Source organism: Heterodontus francisci, chromosome 30, assembly GCF_036365525.1.
Source record: "Heterodontus francisci isolate sHetFra1 chromosome 30, sHetFra1.hap1, whole genome shotgun sequence".
In the NCBI taxonomy this organism is placed as follows: domain Eukaryota; kingdom Metazoa; phylum Chordata; class Chondrichthyes; order Heterodontiformes; family Heterodontidae; genus Heterodontus; species Heterodontus francisci.
Window position 1 is genome coordinate 45,737,260 of NC_090400.1, and position 27,360 is coordinate 45,764,619.

Below are 27,360 nucleotides of genomic sequence, written 5' to 3' on the forward strand. Positions count from 1 at the left end.
GTCACCGCCTAGTGCTGTATAATATGTATTACAATTAGCTAAAAAATAGGTGTCTTATCAATTTTGAGTTTAACCCATTTTTTCTTTCAGATGTTTACTCACCTGCTCTGAATTTCTAGCATTTTTCTTTGCTTTTAATGCACTTAGTGTTATTTGGATATCAGATTCAATGGATGAATCATATGTCAGCAGCTACACCATGAAACATATTAAAAGCAAACAGAACCCTGTTTTTAATTCAACGCCCACGTGCATATACTTTCAACAGGGGTTAGTTACTGGAACTGGAGCTTTGGACGATTTTCCACTCCCAATTCCTGCCACTCAGTACTTGGCACTTACATCATCTGGCACTCCCAATTTGTCAGCTCTTGACTTTAATGACTGTAAAATCAGGAGCACCATGAATTGGGAATGCTGACTTCCATCACTCATTTTCTGATCTGAGTGAACTCCGCGCTGGCAGCAGAATCCTACAATTTCCAGGCTACAGAACACAGAACAACACAGCATTCACTCGTGTTTAAAATGTACTATTAATACAGAGTCCCGCCGGAAGGTCCATTAACTCTAACTTCCTTTCTTCGCAGCTGTTGCCTGAGCTACTGGATGTTTCCAGCATTTTCTGTTCTGAGTTCCGATTTCCAGTATTTTGCCTTTTATTCTCTCGGTATACTGCTGTCTTATAACACACCCGTCTATACATCATCGGGTGTCAAATTTCAGTTACCTGGAGTCAGATTCATTAATTTCTTGTAAAATCTTGATATTTTAACACGTGGAAAAATAAGTTTGCAACCGGTCTCTTTTTTTTTCGATCCATAATCTCACATTATCCTGTTTTAGACAACTATATATATACCAATAGTGATCAGCATGAGCTTCCCTTTGCGTTAAACGGTGTTGCAAGTTTTGTGGCATTTACAAAACGTGGTTATCCTGAATTTTATTGCAAAATAAAAAACATCCTTTACGCTAGGATATGTTGTAATAAATAGGCTTTCAACGAAGCAATCAGCAATGCTCCACACAAAACCTTCAGTCCAACTCCCAATTTGGCTGAAGTGCTCCGTTTTATATTGCTGGCTGTAATACACGCGGTTTCTTTCACCCTCGCCAATTGAAGACGTTTCAAAATCGCTGTAGCAAATAACATTTGTGGGTTGGACCTTCTCTACCAACAAGGGATCAGGGAGAGCACGGCGCTCAGCCTCGCTGTATGGAAAGGGAGGCGTTTCCACAACTACCGCTCCCACTGAATTGAAAGTGCTGCTCCTCTCGGCGCCGCAGCCCCAGCCATGATCGTCCAGAGCCACCCCATCCTGTCTATTCTTTTCTTTGCGTTGGGTTTCAAGACGCTGCGGGTCTTCTTGCGAACGCGGAGTTTCTCTCGCCCCCCTAAACAAGTGGAGGAGAACAAGACCAAGTCTTGGAGATGGACGAACCTCAGCGTCTCCCTTGTGCATTCAGCAATCACAGGACCGTGGGCTTTGTTGTGGTACGTTGCTTAAAATAACCATCCACATGCACATTTACAGGCAGAAGCGTAACCGACTCGAACCTGCTCTAATATGCTGGGGGGAAATCTAATCGTAGCGTGTTTGCAATACTTTCCTTGGTTGTCAGCACAACTCGTGTTCAAAATCTGAGTTACTTGACGATGTTTTGTTTGCATCCGTAAGTAAGCCTGTGGGATGCCTTTTTTTTTAATGACAGCACTGTTTCTTATCCAGTGTTACAAACTATCCTGCTTTATTAACCACTGGTGGAGCTTTACCGATGATGCTAATTTATGTTTTGTCATTTTAAAGATAAAACAGGACTAACACCTTCTCTGATGGTTTCATTAACGCAGGAGCTCGACGATCTGATTTCAGAAAGTTGAGTTCCCCAGCGCAATATGGAAAACCATCTTAAAATTGAACCCTGATTGGCTGAAAGGTATCGTCATTGGGGTTATTTTGATGAAATCAAAATGTTGCTGTTTTTTTAAGAAAGTTAAACCCATGTACTCCATGACGTAGGTTCAACCCCTGTACTCGATGACGTAGGTTCAACCCCTGTACTGTACAATGTAGTTTTTCAAACTGGGACCCACATATCCTAAGGGATCCACAGGGGGCTGTGAGGTAAGCAGACTTCTGCTCAGATGTCGTCACATTTTGGTTTTGTTGTTTTTATTAACAGCATATGATCTCTGCTGCTGCTCACTACTAAAAGACAAAATTCTACAATTGATTACATTCTTTTCCTTTGGGTCACTGAGACTGTTAGAAAAAGGTTAGTATGCAGGTACATCAAGTAATTAGGAAAGCTATTAGAATGTTATTGTTTATTGTGAGGAGAATTGAATACAAAAGTTATGCTTCAGTTGTACAGGGCATTGGTGAGACCACATCTGCAGTACTGTGTACAGTACTGGTCTCCTTATTTAAGGAAGGATGTAAATACATTCTCTGAAATACAGTTCAGAGAAAGTTTACTAGACTAATACCTGGAATGGGCAGTTTGTCTTATGAGGAAAGGCTGGAAAGGCAAGGCTTGTATCCGCTGGAGTTTAGAAGAGTAAAAGGCAACTTGGTTGAAACATATAAGATCCTGAGGGATCTCGACAGGATTGATGTGAAAAGAATGTTCCTCTTGTGGGAGAATCTAGAGCTAGGGATCACTGTTTAAAAATAAGGGGTCGCTCATTTAAGACAGATGAGGAGAAAATATTTCTCTCAGAGGGCCGTGAGTCTTTGGAACTCTCTTCCTCAAAAGGCAGTGGAAGCAGACTCTTTAAATATTTTTAAGGCAGAGGTAGATAGATTCTTGATAAGCAAGGGGGTGAAAGGTTATTGGGGATAGGCAGGAATGTGGAGTTGAGGTTATAATCAGATGAGCAATGATCTTGTTGAACGGCAGAGCAGGCTCGAGGGGCTGAGTGGCCTACTCCTGGTCCTAATTCATATGTTCAGAAAGTGGGCCAATATTTTCAGGAGATCCCTAGGAGTGCATCAATATTTGCAGGGGATACTCAGGAGTGTGTCTGTATTTGCAAGGAGACCTTAGGAATGTGTAAGTATTTTCAAAGGGCCCCCAGGACTGTGTGAGTATTTGAAGGGAATTCTTGGGCATGTGCTTATAATGGACAATAAGGAAATGGATGACTTGTTAAATGGGTACTTTACTCCAGGACATGAGCACAAAAATCAAGGCTGGCAGTACTGAGGGAGTGCTGCACTGTCAGAGGTGCTGTTTTTGGATGCGAAGTTAAACCAAGGCACCATCTGCCTGCTCTGGTGGATGTAAAACATCCTATCGCACTATTTTGAAGAAGAGCAGGGGAGTTATCCCCAATGTCCCGGCCAATATTTATCCCTCAATCAACATCACAAAACAGAGTATCTGATCATTATCACATTGCTGTTTGCGTGAGTTTGCTGTGTACAAAGTTGGCTGCTGTGTTTCCGACATTACAACGGTGACTACACTTCAAAAGTACTTCATTGGCTGTAAAGTGCTTTGAGACATCCGGTGGTCATGAAAAGCACTATATATAAATGCAAGTCTTTTTTCTTTTTGTATCTGTTTACAGTGTGGAGGAAGAACATAAATCACCAGCGATACAAGGGAACTTATCAAAATACATCAAGGGGAGGAACGAATGTAGTGGATTTAATATGAGTTTTTTAAAATGGTAATGGAGAAAATAATGCGGCACAGTGGCGCAGTGGTTAGCACTGCAGCCTCACAGCTCCAGGGACCCGGGTTCGATTCTGGGTACTGCCTGTGTGGAGTTTGAAAGTCCTCCCTGTGTCTGCGTGGGTTTTCTCCGGGTGCTCCGGTTTCCTCCCACAAGCCAAAAGACTTGCAGGTTGGTAGGTAAATTGGCCATTATAAATTGTCACTAGTATAGGTAGGTGGTAGGGAAATATAGGGACAGGTGGGGATGTTTGGTAGGAATATGGGATTAGTGTAGGATTAGTATAAATGGGTGGTTGATGGTCGGCACAGACTCGGTGGGCCGAAGGGCCTGTTTCAGTGCTGTATCTCTAATCTAATCTAATCTAAAATTGCCAAATCTCCAAGACCTGATGGGTTCCATCCCAGTGTATTAAAATAAGTAGGTGACAAGTGCCAGTTACCCAAAGGAAAACCATGCAATTAATTATAGAAAACTTTTAATAGATGTCTTAATCGTAATTTTCCAAAGCTCTCTAGGTTCAGGAATTTGTGCCTTTGGATTGGTAAATTACAAAAGTCACTCCATTATTCAAGAAGGGAGGGAGTGGGAAACCCCATAACTACAGACAAACTACAAACTACAGTTCAACATTAGTTGTGAGGAAGTTAATGGAATCGATCATCAAAGCTAGAGTGACTGAGCCAAAAACAAAATACTGCAGATGCTGGAAATCTGAAATAAAAATAGAAAATGCTGGAAATGCCTAGCAAGTCAGGTAGCATCTGTGGAAAAACAGAGTTAATGTTTCAGATTGACGACCTTTCGTCAGAACAGACAGGATTTCTGTTTGTTTCTTGCCCCGGTTCTAACGAAAGGTCATCGACCTGAAACATTGGCTGTTTCTCACTCCACGGATGCTGCCTGATCTGCTGAGTAATTCCATCATTATCAGAGTGAGCAATGAACAAGTATGAATTGATCAAAGCATGGTCTTGTGTCGGGTAGGTCATATCTGACTAATCTAGTTGAGATTTTTGAGGAGGTTACTAGCATGGTGGATAGAGAGGTGACTATGGATATTGGTTATATGGATTTACGGAAGACATTTGATAAGATTTTGAATGAGATTATTAGCAAAAATAAAAGTGCACAGAATTGGAGGCAGTCTTGTGTCTGGACTGGTTAGTGGTTGAGATGTAGGAATCAGAAAATAGGAATCAAGGGAACATTTCCTGATTGGCAGATGTGACAAATTAGGTTTTCCAGGGCCTCATTCAATATATATTGATTATTTAGCTGAAAAAATAGAGCTGTATGTCCAAATTCGCAGGTGTCCCTAAGTTTGGGAGCCCAATCAGTTGTGTAATTGTAAACTCAATGCCAGCCTCCCATCTCCTTCATGCCCTCTGTGATCATGGAGCTGCCCAGGAAATTGGCAGGCAGGGCTCCTGCCAGAATGAGGCCATATCCTCATTACTGTATACAAATTGAGCTCCAATGTCATTCAAAGACCGTAATGCAATTTTAAAGTTAAACTGCGAAGTACATGTGTGAAAATCGGGGAGGTGGTGGCGTAGTGGTAATACCATTGGACTTGTAGCCCAGAGGCCCAAGCTAGTGCTCTGGGGATATGAGTTTGAATCCCACCACGGTAGATGGTGAAATTTGAATTCAATTAATAAATCTGGAATTAAAATGCTAGTCTAATGGTGACCATGAAACCATTGTCGATTGTTGTAAATACCCATCTGGCTCACTAATGTCCTTTAGGGAAGGAAATCTGCCATCCTTACCTGGTCTGGCCTAAATGTGACTCCAGATCCACAGCAGTGTGGTTGGCTCTTAAAAATGCCCTCTGAGATGGTGCAGCAAGGGATGGACAATAAATGCTGGCCGAGCCAGCGACGCCCACATCCCATGAACGAATAAAACAAAAGCAGCCAAATCAGCATCCCATAAAGGATGTAGGTGAGTGATGGGTTTTTGGGGCTTAGAGGATCCTTAAATTTTCTTCCTGCGCCACCATAAAAACCTGCCTGACCACTGCCAGATCTTCCACTACCCCTTCCCCTGCCTCCCGACTTGTCTTGCATCTCATCACTCTAAGGGTCCCCTGCTGACTTGGCTCTCGAAATGGGATGATGGACTCCTCCTCGTCACCACCCCATCCCTCCCCCCACTGACCAACAAGCTGCCTATCAGCACTCCTTTAGCGCTGGTAGTTTGTGAATTTATTGTGAAGGGGCCCAAATTTAAATGTGATTCAGGCCTCCAGTGAGTTTCATCAGTTTCTGCTTCCTGCTTTCCCGTTCTGCGCTCCACAGCAAAATCTACCCCATACCCTTGAAATTTTGCACAGAGTCTATGTCAGTGAGTATTTTTTTTCTAATTTTAAATAATCTATAGTTTTGTGCTTTAACATCCAGACCCACTGGGAAGTGGACTGAAGCTGTCGAGCTTTATCTACTACTCTTGCATGCAACAAGAGGAGACTTTTCATTCTCTCAGCCTAAACTTTGGTTTTTAGATATTGATCTTATATCATTCATATTGGCACTCTGAGTCAGAAAGTCATGTTTTAAGCCCCATTCCAGAACCTTGAGCACATAATTTAGACCGACACATTAGTGTAGTACCGAGGGAGTGCTGCACTGTCAGACGAGCAGTCTTTCGAATGAGCTGTGAACAAAGAGCCTCTAAGGTGGATGTGAAAGGTCCTGTGGCAGTATTGAAAGAAGAGAATGTGAGTTCTCCTAGTGAGCTGGCCTACATTTATCGCTCAATCAACGCCACTGAAACAGGTTATCGTGTTCTTTATCTCATTGTTGTATGTGACATCTTGCTCTGTGCACCTTGGCTGCTGTGTTTTCCTACATTACAACAGTGACTACATTTCTAAAATACTTCAATGGCTGTGAAACACTATGGGCCATCCTGAGGAAGAGAAAGGCGCTACATTCTAGTCCTCTCTCTACATAAACACAGTGAAGAATCTTGCAAGGCACCAGTTACTATGGCAGCAACAGACCTAGCAGCAACAGTTGAAAAAAAATCAAAGGAGACCAATAAAATCAGGAGCTTCACAATATGCAAGATCAAACTGTTTTTCCAGTTACTCAATAGTCAGTAATGTTGGAAAGTTCACCGTTAGCCAGGGTGTCAGAGGGTGTTGCAGAAAAGAACCAAATGCCTTACATTACATTGTTTAAAAAAAAAATCACATTGCATAAAGCAGTGATCTGGTTACCAGCAACGAGAATACACATTTGCTTTCCTAACAGCAGATGTCTAAATCAGTAATTTCGGGCTGATGGCCAAAAGAGTCAGAATTGTAATTCCAAAACAACAGTTATACAATGGCTAGAAATATTTAAAAAATTAACTGCAGTTGCTGGTAAGTCCATGCAGATTCTTTAGCGTTTAATGTCACAAACTCAAGGGACAATAAAATGGCACTCAGGATCATACCACTGGTTCCTGTTAAGGGGCCTCTGTCCCAAAAACAAAAACACTGAGAGTGCCAGAACTTTACCCCAACCTCATGGTAATTTATGCTTATACAATGTTGTTTTACACAGTGATAGAGGGAATTTTCTCTCAGATAGTCACCACTCAGATCCCCGCAAGTGCTTGATGTTAATTCTTTTAAATTGTTTCCATCTAGTTTTTAAAAATAACTTCTTGCAAATGGTTAAGTGGAGCTGATAGCTTGCAAGATACATATTCGGTTCCTTTTAGCTTATTCACATTTCTATAGTTTTAGGTAAGGGTATCAAGGAATATGGAGGAAAGGCAGGTAAATGGAGTTGAGATATCATAGCCATGATTTAAGGGATTGGCACAACTGGTGAATAGCCTACTCCTGTTCCTGTGTTTCCAGAAATCCACAGTCCCCGCCCCCAACCATAGCACTGGACTGTTTCTTAAAACTGGGTTTTATCTCTACCATCCAATCCACAGTTTGATCATTCCTTATGTGAAGAAAATTGTAGCAGCACTAATTTGTCTTGCCTTGTTCTACTGTCACAGTTTAATTTAAAGTCGTGTTTGAGATTTACCTATTCGAATCTGAAATACCTCTACACGCCTCTCAGTTGTCTCCTTTCAAGGATGAAAAGCCAAAGTTTGATCAGTCTTTGCCTTAACTCACTCCTCTGGTGCTCAGAATCAGACTTCCAGCCTAGACTGTCTCAGAGATGCTAACCTTTAAGTAACCTCTCCAAAATTTGCTGGGACAACTGAGGGTCTGAGTGATATCCAAGGTTACAACCCCTGTGTGGGTCCATGGGGTAAAGCCCCTGTCCACTCTTGAATTTTAAGCATTTTTGGAGGCCAAAGAATGGCATTCCTTCAGGTTAATGCTTTTTTTTGGACATGTTAGTGTTCATTGAAACCACTGTGAGTCAGTTTAAAGATCGCAAAGTGTGATGGAGATTGGAAATCCACTTAACATTTGGAGTTATGTTTATAGCAGAATAATTACATTTTTAAAGCAAATTCAGTGACTGTGGATAAAATTTGAAAGTTCTCTAAATGGGTTAGTAAATTTCACTTATTATAGCGGAGGGCAAATAAAGCGGGGGAATACAGAATGAACGGGAGGATATTGAGATGGGTAGAAGAAGTGAGTGGCCTTTGAGTGTATATCCACAGGTCCTTGAAGGTGACAGGAGAGATAGACAGAGCGGTGAAGAAGGCATATGGAATGCTTTCCTTTATTGCCCGAGGTATAGAATGCAAAAGCAGGGATGTAATGCTGGAACAGTATTAGAATTAGAATTAGAACATTACAGCGCAGTACAGGCCCTTCGGCCCTCGATGTTGCGCCGACCTGTGAAACCATCTGACCTACACTATTCCATTTTCATCCATATGTCTATCCAATGACCACTTAAATGCCCTTATAAAAGGCTGGTTAGGCCACAGCTGGAGTATTGCGTACAGTTCTGCTCACCACATTACAGAAAGGACATAATTGCTGTGGAGAGAGTACAGAGGAGATTTATAAGAATGCTGCCAGGGCTCAAACGTTGCAGCTGTGAGGAAAGATCGGATAGGCTAGGGTTGTTTTCCTTAGAACAGAGGAGGCTGAGGGGTGACTTAATTGAGGTGTACAAAATTATAAGGGGCCTAGATAGAGTAGACAGGAAGGACCTGTTTCCCCTAGCGGAGAGGTCAATTACCAGGGGATACAGATTTATGGTGATTGTTAGAAGGATTAGAGGGGACATGAGGAAAAGCTTTTTCACCCAGAGGGTGGTGGGTGTCTGGAATTCACTGTAAGGAGACAGAAACCCTCAGTTCTTTTAAAAGGTACCTGGACATGTGCCTGAGGTGCTGTAACCTGCAAGGCTACGGACCAGGTGCTGGAATATAGGATTAGATCAGACGGCTAGTTTTTTTCGGCTGGCACGGACACGATGGGCTGAACGGCCTCCTTCTGTGCCAAAATATTTCTATGGTTTTATATCAATACTGCAGCAATAGGGTTATGATTTTAAGAAATACATAAAACTTCTTATTTAATACATTCATGACATCACCAAGTGATTAACTCCTGACAAACTGTAACTTCACACACTTACCAAACATTAGACAAGTTCTTTCCAAAGCATTACTCAAAACATATGCTGGCCTGCTTCACTGTTCTGAGATTCTTATAAACCCTTGTCAGTTATAAAATGTTAGCATTTCCATATCTGAATCCCCAATTTTTTACTTGGTTCAATGATGCCATGTGACTAGCATCACAACACAACACAACAGAAACAGGAAATGCCAGAAATACTCAGCAGGTCAGGCAACATCTGTGGGGAGAAAAACAGTTAATGTTTCTGGCCTGTGACCTTTCATCTGAAGTGGCAAAATTTAGAAATATAATAAGTTTTGAGCAAGTGAAAAGGGAGAGGGGGAAAGATGAAAAAAGGGAAGGTCTATGATAGGGTGGAAGAGAGGAGAGATTAAATGACAAAAGGTTTCATGTTTAACCAATTTATTGGAGTTCTTTGAGGGAGTTATGTGTGCTGTGGATAAAGGGGAACCAGTGGATGTATTGTACTTAGATTTCCAAAAGGCATTTGATAAGGTGCCACATCAAAGGTTACTGCAGAAAATAAAAACTCATTGGGTAGGGGGTAACATATTGGCATGGATAGAAGATTGGCTAGCTAACAGGTAACAGAGAGTAGGCATAAATGGGTAACTTTCTGGTTGGCAAGATATAATGAGTGGTGTGCCACAGGGATCTGTGCTGGGGCCTCAACTTTTTACAATTTATATAAATGACGTGGATGAAGGGACTGAAGGTATGGTTGCTAAATTTGCTGATGACACAAAGATAGGTAGGAAAGTAACTTGTGAAGAGGACATGGGGGCTACAAAGGGATATTGATAGGTTAGGGAGTGGGCAAAGACCTGGCAAATGGAGTATAACGTGGGAAAGTGTGAAATTGTCCACTTTGGCAGGAAGAATGAAAAATAAGCATATTATCTAAATGGTGAGAGATTGCAGAGCTCTGAGATGCACAGGGATCTGGGTGTCCTAGTGCATGAATCACAAAAGGTTAGTATGCAGTTACAGCACGTAATTAGGAAAGCTAATAGAATGTTATCATTTATCGTGAGGGGAATTGAATACAAAAGTAGGGAGGTTATGCTTCAGCTATACAGGGCATTGCTGAGACCACATCTGGAGTACTGTGTACAGTACTGGTCTCCTTATTTAAGGAAGGACGTAAATGCTTTGGAGGCAGTACAGAGAAGGTTTACTAGACTAATACTTAGAATGGGTGGGCTGTTAGAAGAGTAAGAGGCGACTTGACTAAAACATATCAGATCCTGAGGGGTCTTGACAGGGTGGATGTGGAAAGGAAGTTTCCCCTTGTGGGAGAATCTAGAACTGGGGTCACTGTTTAAAAATAAGGGGTCGCCTATTTAAGACAGAGGAGGAGAAATTATTTCTCTCAGAGGGTCGTGAGTCTTTGGAATTCTCTTCCTCAAAAGGCGGTGGAAGCAGAGTCTTTGAATATTTTTAAGGCAGAGGTAGATGGATTCTTGATAAGCAAGGGGGTGGAAGGTTATCGGGTGTAGGTGGAAATGTGGAGTAATCAGTTCAGCCATGAACTTGTTGAATGGTGGAGCAGGCTCAAAGGGCCGAGTGCCCTAATCCTGCTCCTAATTCATATGCTCATATGGTGCAAAGGCAAAGGGAATGGTAATGGGACAAGTAAAGAAACAAAAGATGTGTCTGGATGAGGTGTAAATGGCAGGAGAGCAGCCATCTAAACACAAAATAAAAGGATTAAGAAAGAAACAAGAAGGGGGAGAAACCGAACCAGCAAAAAAAAAAGCAAAAGAAACAAGAAAAAGGAAACCAGAAAAAAGAAAAAAAAAATGGGGGCAGAGGTTATGAGCTAAAATTACGAACTCAATGGTGAGTCCAGAAGGCTGTAAAGTGCCCAGTTGAAAGATGAGGTGCTGTTTCTTGAGCTTGCGTTGAGCTTCACTGGAACACTGTAGCAGGCCAGAAAGGTCAGAGTGGGAGCAAGGTAGAGAATTGAAATCACACGCGACAGGAAGATTGAGGTCACGCTTGTGAACTGAATGGAGGTGTTCCTCAAAGCGGTCACCCAGTCTGTGTTTACTCTCCCCAATGCACAGAGGACCACAGTGTGAGCAGTGAATGCAGTATACTAAATTGAAAGAGGTACAGGTATATTGCTGTATCACTTGGACACATTTGCTCTCTCCCAGCTCAGGTCCAGGCTGTCTATGAGATTTTAAAACATAGCCCTCGTGTTGATCGCAACCAGAGTTGTAAATCAATCAAACTTTGCTTTATCAGTGGCAGACTATTAGTCATCTCAAAGCTCAATTCCTCTCAATTACAGCAGGTTATAGTGAAATACGAACACAGTGAGGAAAGCTGCTGTACTACGCAGGGCAAGACAGGTAATGTAGTCATAATGCTTTTTTTCCTAAAATATACTTTATTCAAAACAGCACCAAGTTAACAATACAAAGAGTGCAAAGGAGATCAGTTTCCTTCAATACAGGAGTGAGTGCCTCACAACCACTCCATTTCATTTTACATGCCAGATACATTTTGCAGAAAACCCTTATTTTCTGGATACAGCCCGAGGGGTTTCCCTTGGATCCAGCCCCTCAGTTCAGCTTGGTGGGGGGACCTTACACAGTGGTCTTTCCCCATTGAGCCTTTGCTGCGGCTGCCCCAAGCTTTAGTGCGTCCCTCAGCCAGTAGTCCTGGACCTTGGAATGTGACAGTCTGCAACATTCGGTGCTGGACAACTCTTTGCGCTGGAAGACCAGCAAGTTTCAGGCAGACCAAAGGGCGTCTTTCACCGAATTGATAGTCCTCCAGCAGCAGTTGATGTTTATCTCGGTGTGTGTCCCTGGGAACAGCCCGTAGAGCACAGACTCCTGTGTTACAAAGCTGCGTGGGATGAACCTTGACAAATACGACTGCATCGCTGTCCACACCTGCTTTGCAAAGACACATTCCAGAAGGAAGTGGGCAACCGTCTCTTACCCACCACAGCCACCTCGAAGGCAGTGTGCAGAGGGGGTGAGACTCTGGGCGTGCATGAAGGATCTGATGGGGAGGGCTCTTCTCACCACCAGCCAAGCTACATCTCGGTGCTTGTTTGAAAGTTCTGGTGATGAGGCATTCGGCCAAATGACTTTGGCAGTCTGCTCAGGGAACTATCCAACAGGATCCACCATCTCCTTTTCCCGTAGGGCCTTGAGGACATTCCGTGCAGACCACTGCTTGATGGATTGGTGGTCAAAGGTGTATTTTCGGAGAAACTTTTCCACGAAGAATAGGTGGTACAGCACGGTCCAACTGCATGGAGCGTTCTGTGGCAATGTGACCAGGCCCATCCTTCGCAACACCGGGAACAGCTAGAACCTCAGCACGTAGTGACACTTGGTGTTTGCGTACTGGTGCCCTAAGCACAGCTTGATGCAGCCGCACACGAAGGTGGTCATCAGGATGAGGGCGACGTTGGGTACATTTTTCCCGCCCTTATCCAGAGGTTTGAACATAGAGTCCCTCCAGACCCGGTCCATTTTAGATCCCCAGATGAAGCGGAAAATGGCTCCGGTGACCGCCACAGCGCAGGAGTCGGGTATGGCCAGACCTGCGCCACATACAGCAACAATGTGAGCGCCTTGCACCTGATGACCAGGTTCTTGCCCACAATGGAAAGAGATCGCTGCTCCCACATGCTCAGTTTATGGTGTACCCTGGCTACTCACTCCCTCCAGGTTTTGGTGCACGCCCCGGCCCTTCCGAACCATATCCCCAGCACCTTAGGTAGTCTGACCTGACGGTGAAGGGGACGAAGCATCAGTCAGCCCAGTTCCCAAAGAACATGGCCTCACTCTTGCCGTGGTTAACTTTGGCTCCCGAGGCCAGTTCGAACTGGTCGCAGATGCTCATCAGTCTGCAAACGAACAGTGGGTACAAGCAAAAGACGGCGACGTCATCCATGTACAGGGAGGTTTTAACCTGAGTGCCTCCGCAGCTTGGGATTGTCACCCCTCTTATGCCTGCATCCTTCCTACTAGACTCAGCAAAGGAATCAATACAACAAACAAATAAGACAGGGGAGAGAAAACAGCCCTTGTCTGACTCCAAATTGGATCGGGAAACTTTCCGATTCCCACCCATTGATTGAGACTGCGCTACTGATGTTTGTGTAGAGCAGTTGGATCCAATTGCTGATTCCCTCCCTAAACCCCATTTTGGAGAGCACGTCCATCATGTAGCTGTGCGATATCCTGTCAAAAGCCTTCTCCTGGTCCAGGCTGATGAGGCAGGTGTCCACCCTCCTGTCCCATACGTAGGCGATCGTATCCCTGAGTAGCGCGAGACTATCAGAGATCTTCCTGCCGGGTACAGTACAGGTCTGATCGGGGTGAATCACCAACTCCAGAGCAGATTTGACTCGACAGGTCTGACTTTGGACAGAATCTTGTCGTCAACATTAAGCAGTGAGATGGGCCGCCAATTTAGGGCGGCACAGTGGCGCAGTGGTTAGCACCGCAGCCTCACAACTCCAGGGACCCGGGTTCGATTCCGGGTACTGCCTGTGTGGAGTTTGCAAGTTCTCCCTGTGTCTGCGTGGGTTTTCTCCGGGTGCTCCGGTTTCCTCCCACAAGCCAAAAGACTTGCAGGTTGATAGGTAAATTGGCCATTATAAATTGTCACTAGTATAGGTAGGTGGTAGGGAAAAATAGGGACAGGTGGGGATGTTTGGTAGGAATATGGGATTAGTGTAGGATTAGTATAAATGGGTGGTTGATGTTCGGCACAGACTCGGTGGGCCGAAGGGCCTGTTTCAGTGCTGTATCTCTAATCTAATCTAATTTCTGATTTCTGCCCTCTCCCCCTTCCGCTTGTAAATGAGGGTGATGATGCCTTTCCTCATGGATTCTGACATGCTGCCGGCCAGGAGCATACTCTCGTATACTTCCAGCAGGTCCGGGCCGATCCATTCCCACAGGGCCGAATACAATTCGACCGGTAAGCCGTTGCTTCCGGGAGTTTTACTCATCTCGAAGGACTCGACGGCCTTTGTCAGCTCGTCCAGAGTTAGCGGCTTGTCCAGTCTCTCCCTCGTGCTGTCATCTAAGACCTCTGTGATAGATGACAGGAAGGACTGGGAGGCTCTGCTGTCTGTGGGCTTCGCGTCATACAGCCCAGCATAAAAGGATTTGCTGATTCTTAGTATGTCGGACTGCGAAGACGTTACCGAGCCATCTTCTTCCTTCAGGCTGCTGATAACAGAGCTCTCTCTGTGTACCTTTTGGAAGAAGTAACGCGAGCACGTCTCATCCTGCTCAATGGAGCGGACTCTGGACCGGAAGATGATCTTGATCTCCGTGGCAAAGAGCGAGGCCTGCTGGCTCTTCACCTCTTGGAGGTCCTCCTTGACCTCGACCCCCATTGACTGAAGCTGGAGCAGATTTTGCATACTTTTCTGGAGTCGGGACATTTCCCTCTGTCTCTCTCTTGCCCTCAGAACACCTTTGTGGATGAAGAACCTCTTGATGTTCTCCTTAATCGCTTCCCACCAGTGAACTGGAGACTCAAAGAGGGGTTTCACGGTCCTCCAACCTTTGTAATCCCTTTTGAGTTCCTCAACGTTCTCTGGGGTCAGCAATGTAGCATTGAGCTTCCACATCCCTCTGCCAACCCGCTGGTCGTCCTGTAAGTGACAGTCGGCCAGTAAGAGGCAGTGGTCGGAGAAGAACACCGGCTTGACGTCGGTGGATCCGACCGTGACAGCACGGGACACAAACAGGAAGTCAATCCTGGAACGGGCAGACCCGTCCGATCTTGACCATGTGTATCTGCGCTAAGCTCCGTCTGCAGGTTTGCTGAAGACGTCGTGCAATTTGGCATCTTTAACTGTTTCCATTAGGAATCTGGACGTAGCGTCCAGTTTGCTGGCGTCACTGCCGGATCGTCCAGCCGCATCGACGATGCAGCTGAAGTCACCGCCTAGGATGACCGGCCGGGACGTCGCCAGCAGCAGTGGGTGCTGCTGGAAGACGGTCAGCCGCTCGCTGCGTTGTACCGGGGCGTACACGTTGATCAACCGGAGCGGAGCGTTGTTGTACATCACGTCTGCTACGAGGAGGCGACCGCCCACCACCTCCTTAACTTCGGAGATGGTGAAGTTACCTCCCCGCAGCAGAATACCCAGGCCGGAGGAACGGCAATCAATACCCCCAGACCAGATCGATGGCCTGTGGGACCACCTCCGCGACCACTGCCTGCAGGTGCTGAGGAGTGGTATTCCACACTCCTGCAGAAACAGTAGGTCAGCTTTGACCTTGGCAAGGTAATCCAAGGTTGAAACACATCGCGTAGTAGATTTAATGCTACGCACATTAATGGAAGTAATTCTTACACCCATTTTTTAAAGTTAGTTGTGGCTTCCCATATCATTTGTCCTTGATAGTCCCAGTCCTTCGGGATGTTCCTGCATACCCATCGTGTGCGCAAGCAGTTTCACGTTGGTTGGGCTCAGAAACCCCTCCTGGTTTTTCATGCAGGGTTTGTTCCGCTGGGGTGACATCGGGGGGGTCTTGTAGGCAGAGAGGATTGGGTTGTCCTCAGCTGCTTCCATCTGTTCCTCCTCGAAAACATCACAGCTCCCGGTCTCCCGGAGCTCAGGTGCGCCAGACGTGTCTTTGCTCTCGGTGTCCCGGAGCTGGGATGCGCTCTGGCCGTGTTGTTTGGTGTGGCGCTTTGGGGTTGGGGCACGCCGGGCCCATCACAGCTTCCAGTGCCCGGGGGCTGGGATGCTTTATCTTCCATCTCCTTGGAGTTCTGCCGCCTCTTTTGAAGGGGCTGTCGTTCCAGCATTCCCCCGTCCAGTGAAGAGGAGTTGTTGCAGTCTGATTCAGAAGATAGCCTCCTCGCCACTGGTTTGGGTGGTGGCCTGTTCTGCTTTGGGATGTTTTTTCTTTGTGGTTTTCCTCGGACTGCTTGCCACTGACCTGTTTGTCCATCTGCTGCCTCCTCCTCCATTGATTCTGTCGGTGGAGAAGGGGTTTCCGAGTGCAGGGAAGGTGCTGAGTCGCTGGTTTCAGCTGCCTCCCCTTCCTTCTCCTTCTCAGGTTGAAGTTCCTCACTGCGGAGAAGGTTGCTGGTCTCCTTTCGGACACCGGATGCCTTCGTCAAACCTTCTCCCGGCCTTTCCTTGGACCTTGCCGCCACAAGGCCACTGATCATTTTTTTTTTTTTATTTCCAAAATATACTTTATTCATAAAAATCTGTAAAAATTACATTGCCAAACAGTTTCCAAACAGCACCAAAAAATACAAACATTGCAAAGGAGATCAGTTTCGTTCAATACTGTCATGAGTTTCTTCCCATCCCTTCCGTTTCACAATTGTCATGTCAATTACAGTTTTACATTTACAGCAATTGAGAATATTAACGATACAGTTCGAGGGGTTTCCCATTGATCCAACCCCTCAGTCCATCTTGGTGGGGGAACCTTACACTGTGGTCTTTCCCCATTGAGCCTTTGCTGCGGCTGCCCCAAGCTTTAGTGCGTCCCTCAGCACGTAGTCCTGGACCTTGGAATGTGCCAGTCTGCAACATTCGGTGGTGGACAACTCTTTGCGCTGGAAGACCAGCAAGTTTCGGGCAGACCAAAGGGCGTCTTTCACCGAATTGATAGTCCTCCAGCAGCAGTTGATGTTTGTCTCGGTGTGCGTCCCTGGGAACAGCCCGTAGAGCACAGACTCCTGTGTTACAGAGCTGCTTGGGATGAACCTTGACAAAAACCACTGCATCTCTTTCCACACCTGCTTTGCAAAGGCACATTCCAGGAGGAGGTGGGCGACCGTCTCTTCCCCACCACAGCCAACGCGGGGGCACTGTGCGGAGGGGGCGAGACTTCGGGTGTGCATGAAGGATCTGACGGGGAGGGCCCTTCTCACCACCAGCCAAGCTACGTCTTGGTGCTTGTTTGAAAGTTCTGGTGATGAGGCATTCCGCCAAATGACTTTGACGGTCTGCTCGGGGAACCATCCGACAGGATCCACCGTTTCCTTTTTCCGTAGGGCCTTGAGGACATTCCGTGCAGACCACTGCCTGATGGACCGGTGGTCAAAGGTGTTTTCCCGCAGAAACTGCTCCACGAAGGATAGGTGGTACGGCACGTCCCAACTGCATGGAGCGTTCCGCGGCAATGTGACCAGGCCCATCCTTCGCAACACCGGGGACAGATAGAACCTCAGCACGTAGTGACACTTGGAGTTTGCGTACTGGGGGCTGCTCTACAAGGCCACTGATCATTTTTTTATTTTTTTTATTTCCAAAATATACTTTATTCATAAAAATCTGTAAAAATTACATTGCCAAACAGTTCCCAAACAGTACCAAAAAATACAAACATTGCAAGGGAGATCAGTTTCCTTCAATACTGTCATGAGTTTCTTCCCAACCCTTCCGTTTCACAATTGTCATGTCAATTACAGTTTTACATTTACAGCAATTGAGAATATTAACGATACAGTTCGAGGGGTTTCCCATGGATCCAGCCCCTCAGTCCAGCTTGGTGGGGGAACCTTACACTGTGGTCTTTCCCCATTGAGCCTTTGCTGCGGCTGCCCCAAGCTTTAGTGCGTCCCTCAGCACGTAGTCCTGGACCTTGGAATGTGCCAGTCTGCAACATTCGGCGGTGGACAACTCTTTGCGCTGGAAGACCAGCAAGTTTCGGGCAGACCAAAGGGCGTCTTTCACCGAATTGATAGCCCTCCAGCAGCAGTTGATGTTTGTCTCGGTGTGCGTCCCTGGGAACAGCCCGTAGAGCACAGACTCCTGTGTTACAGAGCTGCTTGGGATGAACCTTGACAAAAACCACTGCATCTCTTTCCACACCTGCTTTGCAAAGGCACATTCCAGGAGGAGGTGGGCGACCGTCTCTTCCCCACTACAGCCAACGCGGGGGCACTGTGCGGAGGGGGCGAGACTTCGGGTGTGCATGAAGGATCTGACGGGGAGGGCCCTTCTCACCACCAGCCAAGCTACGTCTTGGTGCTTGTTTGAAAGTTCTGGTGATGAGGCATTCCGCCAAATGACTTTGACGGTCTGCTCGGGGAACCATCCGACAGGATCCACCGTTTCCTTTTCCCGTAGGGCCTTGAGGACATTCCGTGCAGACCACTGCCTGATGGACCGGTAGTCAAAGGTGTTTTTCCGCAGAAACTGCTCCACGAAGGATAGGTGGTACGGCACGTCCCAACTGCACGGAGCGTTCCGCGGCAATGTGACCAGGCCCATCCTTCGCAACACCGGGGACAGATAGAACCTCAGCACGTAGTGACACTTGGAGTTTGCGTACTGGGGATCTACACATAGCTTGATGCAGCTGCACACGAAGGTGGTCATCAGGATGAGGGCCACGTTGGGTACATTTTTCCCGCCCATGTCCAGAGATTTGAACATCGTGTCCCTCCGGACCCGGTCCATTTTAGATCCCCAGACGAAGCGGAAAATGGCTCGGGTGACTGCCACGGCGCAGGAGTGGGGTATGGGCCAGACCTGCGCCACGTAGAGCAACAACGTGAGCGCCTCGCACCTGATGACCAGGTTCTTACCCACAATGGAGAGAGATCGCTGCCCCCACATGCCCAACTTTTGTCGTACCTTGGCTACTCGCTCCTCCCATGTTTTGGTGCACGCCCCGGCACTTCCGAACCATGTCCCCAGCACCTTCAGGTAATCTGACCTGACGGTGAAGGGGACAAAGGATCGGTCAGCCCAGTTCCCAAAGAACATGGCCTCGCTCTTGCCGTGGTTAACTTTGGCTCCCGAGGCCAGTTCGAACTGGTCGCAGATGCTCATCAGTCTGCGCACGGACAGCGGATCCGAGCAGAAGACGGCGACGTCATCCATGTACAGGGAAGTTTTCACCTGAGTGCCTCCGCTGCCTGGGATTGTCACCCCTCTTATGCTCGCATCCTTCCTAATAGACTCAGCAAAGGGTTCAATACAGCAAACAAACAAGACCGGGGACAGAGGACAGCCCTGTCTGACTCCAGATTTGATCGGGAAACTTTCAGATTCCCACCCGTTGATTGACACTGCGCTACTGATATTTGTGTAGAGCAGTTGGATCCAAGGCCACTGATCATGGTCTCTCCCCTGCCAGGTTAGTATCAAATGTCGTCTTGATGCGACAGTGCCCCAAAAGCCGTTCAGTGTGTTTAAAGCACATTTAGGTAAGGCTGAGATATGACATCACATCCATGTGACTCACGGGAAAGTTGTGAGAGTTAACATGTCTGGTGTCTCCTTTTTGTCTCAGTAGCCAGGACTGGACACAAAACTCAAAAGTGTAGTCCCATCAGGGCACTGTAGAATTTAAGCATGACTTATGCTGACATTATTCTATTGTTTGGGCTCAATACCACATTTGCATTGTTGATTGCTGCTGCAGAGTGGTTGGATCTCTGTCAACTTGACCCTTAGCTATTTTGACACCACTTATCACTTACATTTCTATCTAGATGCAGTGCTTTACATTTGTCCATATTAACTGTTCCACCCACTTACATATTTAACCTTTGTAATTCTTCATCTGCTTCCTCAGATTCAACTCTGCGCTCCTCATTTTGGTGTCATCTGAAAATCTGAGCAGTATGAATTAAAATTCTGAATCCGGGGGTCCCAATAGGAATATATGGGACATTCCACCCAGCAATTCCCTGCACATTGATATCATTGCACTAACAAGTATCCTCTATTTCCTACCTTTCAGCCAATTACTTATCCATTCCCCTCCAAGTCACACATCATCATGACTTGGAACTATATCACTGTTCCTTCACTGTCGCTGGGTCAAAATCCTGGAACTCCCTTCCTAACGACACTGTGGGTGTACCTACTTCACATGGACTGCAGCAGTTCAAGAAGGCAGCTCAGCACCACCTTCTCAAGGGCAATTAGGGATAGGCAATAAATGCTGGCTTAGCCAGCGACACCCACATACCATGAATGAATTTTTTTTAAAATTCCCAAGTTTTACCTTGAAATACCAGCTAAGTGTTAATAGACATAGCTACACTGCACTTGGGATTGTCACTTCCTCAAATAGAATCCAGAAAATGATCAGACAGCATTATCTTCAACTGAATCTATGTTGAATGTTGTTTACTACATTATTGTCCTCAAGTTTACTTCCAGTAATTGATTCTACTATTTTTACAAAGTTCAAAGTGACAAAAATTTTCAGTACGTCAACAGGCCTTTCAGCTCAACAGGTCCATGGTAGTGCTTATGCTCTACACTTTTTTTTAATTTCCAAAATATACTTTATTCATAAAAATCTGTAAAAATTACATTACCAGTTTCAAACAGCACCAACTCAAAAAATACAAAGAGTGCAAAGGAGGTCTGTTTGCTTCATTACAATCATGAGTTCCCTCACAACCCTTCCATTTCACATTTGTCATGCCAATTACATTTTTACATTTTACAGCAAATGAAAATTTTCCCGATACAGTTCGAGGGGTTTCCCATGGATCCAGCCCCTCAGTTCAGCTTGGTGGGGGGACCTTACACTGTGGTCTTTCCCCATTGAGCCTTTGCTGTGGCTGCCCCAAGCTTTAGTGCGTCCCTCAGCACGTAGTCCTGGACCTTGGAATGTGCCAGTCTGCAACATTCGGTGCTGGACAACTCTTTGCGCTGGAAGACCAGCAAGTTTCGGGCAGACCAAAGGGCGTCTTTCACCGAATTGATAGTCCTCCAGCAGTAGTTGATGTTTGTCTTGGTGTGCGTCCCTGGGAACAGCCCGTAGAGCACAGACTCCTGTGTTACAGAGCTGCTTGGGATCAACCTCGACAAAAACCACTGCATCTCTTTCCACAACTGCTTTGCAAAGACACATTCCAGGAGGAGGTGGGCAACTGTCTCTTCCCCACCACAGCCACCGCGGGGGCATTGTGCGGAGGGGGTGAGACTTCGGGCGTGCAGGAAGGATCTGACGGGGAGGGCTCTTCTCACCACCAGCCAAGCTACATATTGGTGCTTGTTTGAAAGTTCTGGTGATGAGGCATTCGGCCAAATGACTTTGACGGTCTGCTCGGGGAACCATCCGACAGGATCCCCCGTCTCCTTTTCCCGTAGGGCCTTGAGGACATTCCGTGCAGACCACTGCCTGATGGACCGGTGGTCAAAGGTGTTTTCCTGCAGAAACTGCTCCACGAAGGATAGGTGGTACGGCATGGTCCAACTGCATGGAGCGTTCCGCGGCAATGTGACCAGGCCCATCCTTCGCAACACCGGGGACAGCTAGAACCTCAGCACATAGTGACACTGGGAGTTTGCGTACTGGAGGTCTCCACACAGCTTGATGCAGCCGCACACGAAGGTGGTCATCAGGGTGGAGGGCCACGTTGGGTACATTTTCCCCGCCCTTATCCAGAGATTTGAACATCGTGTCCCTCCGGACCCGGTCCATTTTAGATCCCCAGATGAAGCGGAAAATGGCTCGGGTGACCGCCACAGCGCAGGAGTCGGGTATGGGCCAGACCTGCGCCACGTACAGCAACAACGTGAGCGCCTCGCACCTGATGACCAGGTTCTTACCCACAATGGAGAGAGATTGCTGCCCCCACAAGCTCAACCTGTGTTGTACCTTGGCTACTCGCTCCTCCCAGGTTCTGGGTCACGCCCCGGCCCTTCCGAACCATATCACCAGCACGTTCAGGTAGTCTGACCTGACGGTGAAGGGGACAAAGGATCGGTCAGCCCAGTTCCCAAAGAACATGACCTCGCTCTTGCCGTGGTTAACTTTGGCTGTCGAGGCCAGTTCGAACTGGTCGCAGATGCTCATCAGTCTGCGCACAGACAGCGGGTCCGAGCAGAAGATGGCGACATCATCCATGTCCAGGAAGGTTTTAACTTGAGTGCCTCCACTGCCTGGGATTGTCACCCCTCTTATGCTCACATCCTTCCTAATAGACTCAGCAAAGGGTTCAATACAGTAAACAAACAAGACAGGGGAGAAAGGACAGCCCTGTCTGACTCCAGATTGGATCGGGAAACTTTCCGATTCCCACCCATTGATTGAGACTGCGCTACTGATGTTTGTGTAGAGCAGTTTGATCCAATTGCAGATTCCCTCCCCAAACCCCATTTTGGAAAGCACGTCCATCATGTAGGTGTGCAATATCCTGTCAAAAGCCTTCTCCTGGTCCAGGCTGATGAGGCAGGTGTCCACCCTCCTGTCCCGTACGTAGGCGATCTTATCCCTGAGTAGCGCGAGACTATCAGAGATCTTCCTGCCAGGTACAGTACAGGTCTGATCGGGGTGGATCACCAACTCCAGAGCAGACTTGACTCGACTGGCTATGACTTTGGACAGAATCTTGTCGTCAACATTAAGCAGTGAGATGGGCCGCAAATTTCTGATTTCTGCCCTCTCCCCCTTCCGCTTGTAGATGAGGGTGATGATGCTTTTTCTCATGGATTCTGACATGTTGCCAGCCAGGAGCATACTCACGTGTACTTCCAGCAGGTCCGGGCCGACCCAGTCCCACAGGGCCGAATACAATTCAATCGGTAAGCTGTCGCTTCCGGGAGTTTTACTCGTCTCAAAGGACTCGACAGCCTTTGTCAGCTCGTCCAGAGTTAGCGGCTTGTCCAGTCTCTCCCTTGTGCTGTCATCTAAGACCTCTGTGATAGATGACAGGAAGGACTGGGAGACTCTGCTGTCTGTGGGCTTCGCGTCATACAGCCCAGCATAAAAGGATTTGCTGATCCTTAGTATGTCGGACTGCGAAGACGTTACCGAGCCATCCTCTTCCTTCAGGCTGCTGATAACAGAGCTCTCTCTGTGTACCTTTTGGAAGAAGTAACGCGAGCACATCTCATCCTGCTCAATGGAGCGGACTCTGGACCAGAAGATGATCTGGAGGCCTCCGTGGCAAAGAGCGAGGCCTGCTGGCTCTTCACCTCTTGGAGGTCCTCCTTGACCTCGAGCCCCATCGACTGCAGCCGGAGCAGATTTTGCAGACTTTTCTGGAGTCGGGACGTTTCCCTCTGTCTCTCTCTCGCTGTCTGAACCCATTTGAAGATAAAAAACCTCTTGATGTTCTCCTTGATTGGAGACTCAAAGAGGGGTTTCACGGTTCTCCAACCTTTGTAATCCCTTTTGAGTTCCTCAACGTTCTCTGGGATTAGCAATGTAGCATTGAGCTTCCATGTCCCCCTGCCAACCCACTGGTCATCCTGTAAGTGACAGTCGGCCAGTCAGAAGCAATGGTCGGAGAAGAACACCGGCTTGATGTCGGTGGATCTGACCGTGGCAGCACGGGACATAAACAGGAAGTCAATCCTGGAACGGGCAGACCCGTCCGATCTTGACCATGTGTATCTGCGCTGCGCTGCGTCTGCAGGTTTGCTGAAGACGTCGTGCAGTTTGGCATCTTTAACTGTTTCTATTAGGAATCTGGACGTAGCGTCCAGTTTGCTGTCGTCTCTGCCAGATCGTCCAACCGCATCGACGATGCAGTTGAAGTCACCGCCTAGGATGACCAGCCTGGACGTCGCCAGCAGCAGTGGGAGCTGCTGGAAGACGGTCAGCCGCTCACTGCGTTGTACCAGGGTGTACACGTTGATAAACCGGAGCAGAGCGTTGTTGTACATTACGTCTGCTACGAGGAGGCGACCGCCCACCACCTCCTTAACTTCGGAGATGGTGAAGTTATCTCCCCGCAGCAGAATACCCAGGCCGGAGGAACGGCAATCATTACCCCCAGACCAGATCAATGGCCCTTGGGACCACCATCGCGACCACTGCCTGTAGGTGCTGAGGTGTGGTATTCCACACTCCTGCAGAAACAGTAGGTCGGCTTTGACCTTGGCGAGGTAATCCAAGGTTGAAACACATCGCGTAGTGGATTTAATGCTACGCACATTAATGGAAGCAATTCTTACACCCATTTTTTTAAAGTTAGTTGTTGCTTCCCATACCATTTGTCCTTGCTAGTCCCAGTCCTTCAGGATGTTCCTGCATACCCATAGTGTGCGCAAGCTGTTTCACGTTGGTTGGGCTCAGAAACCCCTCCTGGTTTCTCATGCAGGGTTTGTTCCACTGGGGTGACATCGGGGACGTCTTGTAGGCAGCAAGGATTGGGTTGTCCGCTGCTGCTTCCCTCTGTTCCTCCTCGAAAACATCACTGCTCCCGGCTTCCCGGAGCTGAGGTGCGCCAGACGTGTCTTTGCTCTCAGTGTCCAGGAGCTGGGATGCGCACTGGCCGTGTTGTTCGGTGTGGCGCTTTGGGGTTGGGGCACGCCGGGCCCATCACAGCTTCCAGTGCCCGGGGGCTGGGATGCTTTATCTTCCATCTCCTTGGAGTTCTGTCGCCTCTTTTGAAGGGGCCGTCGTTCCAGCATTTCCCCGTCCAGTGAAGAGGAGCTGTTGTAGTCTGTCTCAGAAGGTAGCCTCCTCTTGCCACTGGTTTGGGTGGTGGCCTGTTCCGCTTTTGGAGGTCTTTTCTTTGTGGTTTTCCTCTGGACCACTTGCCACTAACCTGTTTGTCCATCTGTTGCCTGCTCCTCCATTGATTCTGTCTGTGGAGTGGGGGTTTCCGGGCACAGGGTAGGTGCTAGGTTGCTGGTTTCAGCTGTCTCCCCTTTCTTCTCCTTCTCAGGTTGAAGTTCCTCACTGCGGAGAAGGTTGCTTGTCTCCTTTCGAACACCAGACACCTTCGTCGAACCTTCTCCCGGCCTTTCCTTGGACCTTGCCGCCTGAGCATAACTGAGGCAGCGTTTGGGGCAGGTTTTGTAGAGATGGCCTGCCGCACCGCACAAGTTGCAACACTTAGTCTACTTACAGTCCTTGGTCTGATGGCCTTCCTCCTTGCAGTTCTTGCAAACAACCGTGCTGCAGTTGGCTGCCACGTGACCAGATTTGCCACAGGTGCGGCAAACTCTGGGCTGCCCAGCGTAGACCAAGAACCCTCGACTTCCCCCAATAGCGAAGCTGGAGGGAGGGTGGATGATGGCCCCACTGGGATCGACCTTCAAGGTCACCTTGACCTGCCGCTTGCTGGTCCAAATCCCAAAGGGGTCCTTGAGATCAGTGCTATTGCCGGCCAACTCGACGTACCTGGCGAGAAAGGTGAGTACATCCACCACCGGAACATGGGGGTTGTAGAGGTGAATCGTCACCACCCGGTCCCGTTGTGATGGAAGCGTGAAGAGCGGATCCACTTTGAGGATCGACAGTGGCGCCCGGTCTCCTTTCTCCTTGAACGCCTTCAGGAACTTGATGCATCCCGCCACGTTCCGGAACGTCACGTCGAAGTATCCACTGCTGGGGAAATCCTGCAGGCAGAAGACATCCGTAGCTTGAAATCCACAGCAATCGAAGAGGGTTTTCTTGATGAAGAAGGTGCGATCGACCGTTGCATCTCCTTCCTTGTCCTTCACGACCACCCGAACGGTGTTGCGCACTCCCTGGCCTGAAGCTCGAAGATTTGTTATAGCCATTTTACTCAAAGCTTACCCAGGATCAAAAGGCAATGATCATGGTCTCTTCTCTGCCAAGTAAGTACTGATAAGAACAGGTACTGCACTTGATCTTAGCCAAAAGGCCGAGAACTGTGTGCTTATGCTCTACACGAGCCTCCTCACACCCATCTTCATCTAACCTCATCAATATGTCCTTCTATACCTTTCTCCCTCATGTGCTTATCTAGCTTCCCCTTAAGTGCATCTAGTCACCTCAACTATTTCCTGTGGTAGCGGGTTCCACATTCTAACCACTCTCTGGGTAAAGAAGTTTCTCCTGAATTCTCTTCTAGACTTATTAGTGACTATCTTATATTTATTGACCCTAGTTCTGGTCTTGCTGCAAGTGGAAACATCTTCTCTACCTCCACCCTATCAAACCCTTTCATTAGCTTTAAGTCTTCTATCAGGTCACCCGTCAGTCTTCTCTTTTCTACAGAAAAGAGCCCCATCCTGTTCAGTCTTTCCTAATAGGTGTTACCTCTTAGTTCTGGTATCATTCTAGTAAATTTTTTTGCAGCCTCTCCTTTCTATAATATAAAAACTAGAACTGTTCACGGTACTCCAAGTGTGGTCTAACCAAGGTTCTATACAAATTTAACAATAACTTCTCTGCTTTTCAATTCTGACCCTCTAGAAGTGAATTCCAGCACTTTATTTGCTGTTTTATGACCTTATTTTACCTGATATTGGTGTGATGCTGATGCATTTTTAATTGCCGGTCTGGTACAGGGCCCCAGGTATTTTGGATCATCTGTAATGCTCCACTTCCTCCATCTGTCTGGTACTGGATCTAAAGATTGGAGTCACAATGCTAATTAGCTTTCTCTTCTGATGGTATTTTTCACAAAGTCCTGTAATACTTCCATTTTTTGGTAAAGTAAATGGATACAGAATGCCTGTAATGCCTTGGGTGCATGAGAATACAAGCAGGATGAAAAATCTTGCAATTCTCTGAATGTAGATAGAAAATTGGAACCTGACCCAATTTGGATTTGCAGGAACACGATTCTTTAAATAAAATTGAGAATAGGTGTGTCTAGGTCGAAGGTAGTAAAATACATGTTGAGTTACACTGCAGTATGTTTAAGGCAGTTGTACATGAATCATGCCTCCACACAATGGAGACATCAAGAAACATAATGAAGAAAAATAGAAGCGAATAAGCTTTTGGTGATGTCTGCTAGAGAATTACCTATGAATTCCCATGAAAATGTGTAACCTAGTAGCTTTAGTGGTGGACTAACTACTGAGAGGTTCTGAGTTCAAATTGCAAACAGACAATTAAAAATTCAATAAATTTGGGAATTTGTGGACTGGGACCAGAAAAGATCACTGGGAAAATGTCAACGCCCAACTGATTCACTAACATCTTTCTGAGAGGGACCTGCCATACCTGTCTGGTCTGGCCTACATGTCATTCCAGTCCCATAGTAAATACTGCCTAGTCAGTGTTGCCCACATCCCAAGACAAATAACAACAAAGAAATAGAAAAGAGCTTGAAAACAATTCTTTGTGAAGCATGACCTTACAAAAAGAAAGTGCCTGCAATAAATAGCACACGAGGTGCAGTTGCTAAGCAGGTTTAGTCAGGTTAATTTAGCTGGCTTTGGAGCCCC

At 47.1% G+C, this 27,360-nt stretch overlaps 1 protein-coding gene across 1 annotated transcript in view; it reads left to right on the top strand.

Moving 5' to 3' along the window:
- Nucleotides 1-1,105: 1,105 nt before the first annotated feature.
- Nucleotides 1,106-27,360, top strand: part of tlcd1 (TLC domain containing 1) — a 51,016-nt gene continuing 24,761 nt past the window's right edge. Inside the window, exon 1 of the mRNA XM_068010477.1 lies at nucleotides 1,106-1,498. Within this exon, the coding sequence (XP_067866578.1) occupies nucleotides 1,299-1,498 (200 nt within the window). The 5' untranslated portion in view covers nucleotides 1,106-1,298. The remainder of the gene's footprint in view (nucleotides 1,499-27,360) is intronic.